Here is an 8,510-nt window from a genome sequence, read left to right as displayed (position 1 = left end):
TCCGTATTTCACGGTTTTAATAGTTGGTTAGACTGGCTAGTTTTACGTTTTGGTTTTCTGCTTCTGAAAACTATATTTTCTCACAGAAAGTGAGGAAAAACAATAATTAAAGATAAGATTTTTCCTGAATTATGTACCAGCAGAGGTACTAACAAGTCTTATTTTTTCTATAATATTCACAACACCATGTCATCAATTGAAATGATTTCATATTTTTGAGGCTCTCTCTAGATTTGATGATCTTATTGAGACAAAACAAAAATGTATATTAAAATATTATTTTAATTATGAGCAACTCATTGCAACAACCACCCAGTTGGTCGATAACTAACCATTTAGCATAAGAAAAGCTACATGTCACCTTCCTTATACCACAGCAGAGGCACTCGGCTTTCATTAAATAATGATGGTAAACTGTAGAAAAGTCGTTATGAAGTACCAGCATTCAGGTGAATGATCGATAATAAAATAAACATTTCAAAAGGGTGATGGCAGCCATGACAGAACATGTCAATCTCTGACTTTGATCAACATGACGGATTAGTTTGTCCTTTTATTCCTCAGCTGGTTGAACGAGGGCAGCCGATGGGAGCCTAATACTGTTGAGAATGGAGATGTCTGTCTGTCTGCGGACGGGTGGACGTTCTTTTGGTATGTTTTCATGAGAGGCGTGGGACAGATGAGGACGGATGTCAGTCTGCAACCTCCCCGGTGTCCCACTTAGTTTTGGGTTCCTGCCACCATTCAGCCAAGAAAGACTCCTCGTAGTCCCCCATTCCCTCAAACTCGGCGTCAGGATGCTCCGAGCGAGAGGAGGCCATTTCTTCTGGACTCACAATGCCCTAAAATTAAAAAAAAAAAAAACCACAGTCAGCAACAAGCGAGCCATTTCATTATCTTACTTTTTCATTCTATCAGGCAAAACGGATGTCTCCCTTTTTTATGCCTGTAAATCTGTCACATGTGCACCCTGTAATTCGGCCTGAACTTTCACAGTCCTCCTCCCCTCTCTCAGGTCCAGGCAGCTTGTCGAGCAGGGAGGGGCCAACCTGAGTTAAATAGATGTGGCGCAGCCTCAGTGGCCGACACTTCCCAGCCACATACCACACGCTGCTGGCGGAAAACACAGTTCCCTCCCACCCCCCCACCCCTTCTTCCGCAACCTTCACCCCCTCTTTCTCCCTTTCATCCTTTTTTTTTTCTTTCTCTTGTGCTCTCCTTTCCGGATCTTCAACAGCAGCTTGAATTTATTCAGCAAGTCCTCCAAAAGTAAAAAAGTTGTTTATTCCCAAACATGTTTTAAAATACTTCGAAAAAGAATAAAAATGTGGACATTTCTATGAAGGCGCAAACTCCAATTTGATCATCCACCTCAGTTGTTGTTCTGCCAAGTTAAAGTGTCACTTCGTCTTGTCTAGTCATGCACAGTTTGGGTTTTATCTGCTGAGGTTTTGAGATGTCTGGGTCTGAAACCTCTGTCGCCAGCCGAGCACAATGAAGGTTGATGGAATTTTGTTTTGCGCTGTTCAAAAATTATCTCGGGAAGAAATTTCTAAAGGCTTTATCTGTTTTGATCAGCAGAGCTAGATACCGTACGACAACGTGGATGAAGTAAAAAAAAAAAAATAAAAAAATAAAAAAGTCTTTGGAATTTGTCTGAACTTTAATCTTTAATCTGTCCAGAACTATTTTATTCTATGAAGCAGGTTAGAGCATTAACACTTTTTTTTAAGTACTAATACTTTTTTTTTTTTTTTTAAGTGAATTATCTAATAGAATATAAGAATAGAAACCACACTCTTGCTCAAATGAAAGATGCAGCCACAGCAATAAAACAGCGTTTCTCAATACACCCATTCGGTCTGGTATTACCAACCCACCCATTGGTTTGTGAGCATTTCAATCAAACCAGCCGCACCCCTAAACATACCTCTCTTTGAGGCTGAATATCTAACTGATTATGGAATTATTTTCATAAGAAAACTGATCTGACGGAGTGACTTTATCTAATGAAACCATAACGACTTGTGGAAAAAAATGAACCGACTTTGTATTTCATGGGAGAAGTTGGGGCTTTTTCAATAGGAGACTAATGGAGACGGAGATTTTTTTTTCCAGTCAGCCCCTAGAGGACCCTAGTGGTATTACACTTTAAGGCACTTCTACATTGTCTTCACTTTTTTGACAACATCCGTTTCTATACAGTGTCCGGGTATGACCTGAGAATACACCTGAACGCCTTTCGAACTGGGAACCTCCCACTAAGAAAGCGGGAGGATTTTGAGAGCTTTGAGAAGTACATTTGACATCACAAAACGTGAGGTGTCAAAAGTTAAAAACAGGAGTAAGTCAGAGGATATATAAATGCAGTGTACAAATACTATTGATCTTCTGAGCGCCGCTCAGTCGTTGTGTTGGTTTATATGGATTATGAGGAGGTTTTCTGTATTCTGACAACAAGAACCCAGCAGATGTTCTGGGAGCGGCCATGTTGCCTGTTTGTTGACCTCATTTGAATGCTCTCAACTAGGAAGCGGGACATTCCCAAATGGACATTTTCCCAATTACTAGCTGCTTTAACACACAATTATTTCGTCCAACTTTTAGCAGATGCGAGTGGTTAGCTGACTTTAAGATTTTTCTATAATCGTGCTACTGTGACACAATGTTTTAGCATTTACTTTCACAAAATGTACGTTTTAGATTTTTGCAAGTTATGTGATTACTCCGTTTTTGTTTTTTGGGGGGCGGAGTTTGCACCTATTTAACAGAATACGATTTTCCCATTATTTTAATGCACCCAATCAAAAGCTAGGTGTTGTTGATCAAACAAACACATTGACTCGCCCCTTCAGCAACTGAGAGAAAAAAAACTATCGTTTATGATATTAAAGCACATCTAAAGCAGGGTGACATAATCAAACTAAATCTGACTTCAGTGGACTTTAAGGTCACACTGTCACCATGCTGCTCAAACACAACCTGTGTGCTGCGTGTTTGTCACCATCAGTAGAAACTTACCTCATCGTCTGTTTGTAGGTAGTTCAGTGCAAACTCCAGCATCTCTTTCTGCTTGGTTGTCTGGTTAAAATACCTCAGGGCCTCCTACAAAATAAAAGAGACATCAGCTCATGTGTTGACTCGAGCAGCAGGTGAGAACAAGCCAACACTTTTACTACACGGCGCTAAGCAACACAACTGTCCTGCTGGGGTTTTTTTTGTTGTTGTTGTTTGTTTATTGCTTCCCCGCTCAGTTTTGAAGCCTTTTACAGCGGTACCAAATATATTTGAAACTAGGGCAGCTTCAGAGGGCAGAGAAGTTTATGGGCTCCACAGAAAACTGCCACACTGCTGCTAAATCTACACATGCCGAAAAACACAGAAAACAAGTCTGCCTTTACATAACTACATGACTCTCTAACTACCACCCTGACCATGTGTTTATGTTCACACAGAGACCGCTTTAGGCTAACATTTGCCTGCTTTGCTTTAATATGGCTGGTGGGAACTTTGCTGACACTGAGGATCTCCAACCTTTGATAAAATTAAAAAAAAGTTTCCTGAGAGCTACTCCTGTTTATTAACGTTTATTCACATAGCTGAGCTCCACCCAAGGACTTGTTTCGAGCCATGACAATCCAAGCAACATCAGCTGAGCATCTGCTTCAACCAGCAAAGTCCTGGAAGAGCAGATGGATGAGGGACTAGTTTACTTACAGGCCGAGGCTCAAAGTCGTTCTCCTTGAGGCCCCACTGCTCCCGGTAGAAGCGATAGTACGCCACGTTTTGCTGCATCACCTGGTCTTTGGAGTCAAACAGCATGTAACTGGCTGCGCACGGAGCAGCGTTCTTTACATCATTCACTGGAACGCATGACAAAAAAAATACATCGAATTACACACCGCTGTGAAAGACACAGCCTAAATCCAGAGTCTTTGCGAGAGTTCTTACATTTATAATATGAAAACTGGAGGTAGTGATACATGGTGGCGACAAACTTCTCCACAAAGAAGCCTCCGACGTTGGGTGTCAGGTCCTCCTCACATTTCACCTTACACTTCAGCACATCAGTGTAGAGATCTTGAAGGAAGCGGGAGGGAGAAAACCTCACTTTGTGTCAAACGTACTGAACCGAAACTGCCCCCAAACTTCTCCCTTCTTACCTGCCAGCGTAGGATAGAAGTCTTTGGACTCCAGGATCTCATACGAGCCCTCGCAGCTCGCCAAGCAGAGGCTGTATATCTCAAAGTACTGCGTGATGGCCTGCTCCATGTTTCTGGCGCTGCTGCTGAAGTCTTCACTGTTGTAAAGCGTCACACTCTTGAGGAAAACACTCTGGGTAGCAAAGAGACGCGTGGTTAAAAAAGCAGAGTTCAAACAGGACGGCTTTGATTGGCACACTGTGGCGATTTCGGGCTACCAACTTCGTACGGCTGCTCCTCGTGATCGATGAGATGTTCCTCCACGTCCAACAGCGTCTTGTAGTAGTTCATGTTCTTGGTCAAATAGGGATCACTTGGGTTCTTCTTCAGGAAGGTGTGGGCAGCTGCCACGGCCTTCTCCAGGTTGTTAAGCTGAGGGAGAACCGACACAGACCAAATCAAAGGACATCGCAGCTATTGGATTCACAGGTGTGTATTTTTAAGGTTTCTCAAACAGCATCTTTCTCTCTTTGTTCCAACAAATCCTGGCAGATGTCGACCACTGATGTCAGAACTCAGGGTTTATTGTCCAGTGAATCAACAGCAGACGAATGTGATGCTGGTGCCAGATGATGAGAGGTATGACGGGTAAGTCAGACATAAGATCTGCACACCTGTTGCTTGTTTAGGCAGCCTTGGAATTGTTTTTTAAGTGGATGTAGAAAGCACATGTCTCTCCTCATAGAATGCACCTATTGATATTGCTGATAAAGCCAATTTTTTTTATTTGTTTAATGACATTAGACTATCAGTAAGTAATGTGAAAGTCATGCAAGTCCTGTGAGGCTGTTTAAGACCACATTTATTGATATGAGTGAGTGTTTCATTACCCAATGTAGAGCTTTGACCTGCACATTTTCTGAGAATGTTCACACACGTTATTCTGGTGAGGAGCGTCAGTAGCTTCCGAACAGCAGCCAGGTTGAAAGGGTTTCTGATGGTGATTGTGCATTTCATTGCACCGATAGAATGAAAGTTGTCAATCTGCAGAGCACCGGATTATTAATATGACCGAGCGTGATTTTACGCACAAATTTAAGACGAGGCAAAAATCCCAGTTTTTGTCGTGGAAGCAACCTTCGTCCGCATCAGTCTGTCGGACAGAGAAGAAGAGGGGGATTGTTTTCAGGGGAACACTGGAATAGACGTGGCAAATGCTCAACTCCTGCTTGGTCGGCAGGAGGGCGCAACAAAGCAGCGGGGAAATTATACTCCTCATCTCTCCGTTTGGAAGTTTCCTCTCGGTGAGTCAAACCGACTGAGTGTGCCCCAAGGAACCGACAGCAGACATTTTCGTTGTGTAATTGCGCCCGTTACGCACAGTTATGATAATATAGCCGACTGTGCGTTCGTTTTTACTCATACTCCACTGAGTTTATATCAGTTTATAGCAAATAAATCCGATTTATCTACTCTGCAATCACTTTTCCATAAGTTCTGGAGTGTGCTGTGAGTTTGGAGTCAGAGTGACGTGTTTGGTTTAAGCAGCCTATTTGGCACAACTTTATCTTTAGTGTTAGAGGCCCTATTTATTTTTGCCAGACGTGTGGCCACAACACTCGCCACATCGAGCCCTCGGTCTCACCTGGTAGTATGCATACTGTATGTACCGATACGGTATCCTTTTCTCGAATGTGTCCAGTAAATCCCTCTGCGGGTACTTGAGGTTAAACACGGGAAAGTCTGTCTTGCACTTTTTAAGGCACTTAGCCCTCAGCAGGATGTGGCGCACGACGCGGAGGCTGCTGTCGACCAGCAGGGTGTCGTTGTCCCGGCTGACGGAGCTGCAGTTGTGGCTGCAGAAAGCCTCGCTGTCCCGCAGCAGCCGGTGGAGCCGCAGGCTGAGCTCCAGGAACTTGATGCTGTCTGCCCAGTTTTTTGCCCCGTACTGCTCCAGCGCGTAGTTGTACGTGGAGTCCAGCGGCATGATGTCCTTCTGAGGGAAACTTTTAAAGCTGTACTTCTCATACTGAGCCTCCACCAGGGCGGGGACGAGGAAGGCCAGGCACAAGCTTCTCAGGAGCATCATCACCTCCACCGGCACCGGCAGCAGTCTGTCCGTGTTAGGAATGGCTCAGGAAACGTATTTACCAGGGATTGCTCATGTCTGGCTGCACGTAGGCTGTGCAAGCCCTCTAGAGCTCAATGCCGGCAATAAGATCTTCTGGTCAAGACTTTCAAAATAAAAGCACTACTAAACTATTGCTCATAAGTCTACAACATAAGCTTATTTATCACATAACAATAATTGTTTTTTTTTTTGTTTTTTTTAACTTTTAGCTATTCTTTAAAGCATCCAGTAGAGCTTTAGATTGTAGTGTAATCAACCTTCTACCCTTATAACCATGCACACATGGTTGTAACTCTTTCCTCAGACAACCTTTGTGTTTGCACACAGTTTGTGTGTGTGTGTGTGTTTCTTTTATCCCTCTAATGAAAAAAGTAATGCTACAATGTAGACATTTAGTTGCAGGGTGTGGTTGCTTTTCAGTTTAATATAGCTTTATTATGAAAATGATTATTTATAGCTGCACCTGACAAAATAAGACAAAGAAAACTGCCAGCGCTGGCAACTTGAAGTATTTTTCATTTATAAAAATTTCCAAAGTATAAAAAAAAAAACTAACCAACTCTGAAAGGCAACTTTTTACCTGCAGCTGACAAATGCAACTCCTGACAATTGCAACGAAGACTGAGCTTCATACTTCCGGTGTAAATGGTGATAAGTCTGGTTTGCTTGACTCAGACGGGACATCGCGAGTTTGGAGCTCAAGAAAGAAAAGTTTTCTTCAGTGTTTTCCGGGGTCGTCACATCCAAACAGACCCAACAGCAAACGGAACAAAATTGAACATGAATCTTATTGTCATATATTTGGTTTTAATAACTTGGTCAATTTTACTTGAATCTCTGACGTTTTTTTTGGGGGTGGGGGAGTGTGTGTGTGTGTGTGTGGGGGGGGGGGTTGACATATTTTAAAATACATTAACTATCTGAAATATTTTTGTAAAGAGTCGTTTTTTAGCCTGGTTAGATTCCTACAACATTCCCAGCTAACTGACAAGCTGAGACATGGACTGGCCAAACCCTTACCTCAGCAATATTTAAAGCCCTTTCCACTTTTTGTTTCCTCTTTAAAAGCTCCGCAGGCTGCTGGGCAGTTGCCTCAAGTCAGATGGTTATTAGGACCCGGAGGACAAAATGAGGGAGGCAGATGTGTTCCCCAGCGACTGTACGTGCCATCATAACTATTTAGGCTATATTGTAACATGCAAAGAAAAGACTCGCGGTATTTAGCCTGACACACTGAAGTGTGACACCACATGGAAAGTTCAGAGGTTGTAACTTTGGGATCCTTTCATACGTCAGTAAATAATAGGGCCAGGCCGCCTCCGGGCCAGGTTTTACACGTTTGCAGCATTCCATTAAAAAAAAAAAAAAAAAAAAAGTGGGTGGGGGCCCCGGGACGGCTCCTCCTTCCCCTGCAGCTTTCTGGAGTGCAGGGCCCGAAAGATGCGACAAGCGAGCCAGAAAGTGGTGGAAGCAAGGCCGGAAGTACGGTCGATTACCTATTCAGAATAAAAGTACAAAATTAAAAACGATCTTCTCAAAGGCATTATACCTGTTTTTGTTTTTTGTGTTATTTTTGTTGTTTTTATGTCAGGGTGTGCACTTTGCTGAATTTTCTCCAGCTGCTGCTTTCACTGGAGTGGCAAAACATGTATTAATGACCAGATTGGATTACGTTCGGTTTATAAATTGCATTAATTCAGTGACACGTTTCCTATTTTCAGAAGCAATCAGCTTCACCAGCTCCTTGCCATGTGCCATACTTTGATTTATGATACGTTTTTTTTAAGTTATTATAATCACAATTACCTGATGACTACTTTAAGATGTCAACATCGCTGTCTGTTTGTTTTCTCAATCCATCCCGTCGACTGCATTTTTTTGTCTACATTTATTGAGGCTTCATTGGATCCTCACTTTTTGACTTTGACTCACATCTTTTATGTATTTAGGTGTACGCTTCATCCCCATTAAATGGCCTTAATGTTTATAGTATTTTAAATATTGCATTGGATCGTGCACTTTTGCTGCTCTAATAATTCTATTTCCAGATGTTGGGTCAATAAAGTTAACCATATTTTATTTCACAATAGGGTTATTGGCATAGACTGTTCATAAAAGTCGTGGGTTATGGGTCAGATAAGGGGGACACAGACCATTTGTATTTGTAAAACTTTCTTTGTTTGAGCAATTCACGTTTTGCACCTGCACCTTTCTAGTCAGAAGTCTCCTTGGGTAAG

At 42.5% G+C, this 8,510-nt stretch overlaps 1 protein-coding gene across 1 annotated transcript; it reads right to left on the bottom strand.

Moving 5' to 3' along the window:
• Positions 1-264: 264 nt before the first annotated feature.
• p3h4 (prolyl 3-hydroxylase family member 4 (inactive)) lies at positions 265-6,338 on the bottom strand. The gene is made up of 7 exons (XM_069709099.1): positions 5,788-6,338; positions 4,425-4,574; positions 4,164-4,335; positions 3,952-4,080; positions 3,718-3,863; positions 3,022-3,105; positions 265-842 (listed from the first exon to the last, which is right to left on the bottom strand). Exons 1-7 carry the CDS (start codon positions 6,229-6,231, stop codon positions 693-695), a joined length of 1,275 nt encoding a protein of 424 aa, XP_069565200.1. The 5' UTR covers positions 6,232-6,338; the 3' UTR covers positions 265-692.
• Between the last annotated feature and the right edge of the window lie 2,172 nt (positions 6,339-8,510).

The sequence above is a fragment of the Brachyistius frenatus genome, unplaced genomic scaffold (genome assembly GCF_029030835.1).
Source record: "Brachyistius frenatus isolate BFR_SWC_R1_liver_20210118 unplaced genomic scaffold, ASM2903083v1 Contig_80, whole genome shotgun sequence".
NCBI lineage: Eukaryota > Metazoa > Chordata > Actinopteri > Embiotocidae > Brachyistius > Brachyistius frenatus.
The sequence above is the reverse complement of the archived record's forward strand: the minus strand, read 5'-3'. Positions and strand labels throughout refer to the sequence as shown.

Coding starts and splice junctions, on each gene's coding strand:
- p3h4 (XM_069709099.1), bottom strand. CDS start 6,231: ATGATGCTCCTGAGAAGCTTGTGCCTGGCCTTCCTCGTCCCCGCCCTG. Junction 4,081..4,163: donor CTTCTATCCTACGCTGGCAG/GTAAGAAGGGAG, acceptor GCTTCCTTCAAG/ATCTCTACACTGATGTGCTG. Junction 3,106..3,717: donor ACGACTTTGAGCCTCGGCCT/GTAAGTAAACTA, acceptor TTTATTTTGTAG/GAGGCCCTGAGGTATTTTAA.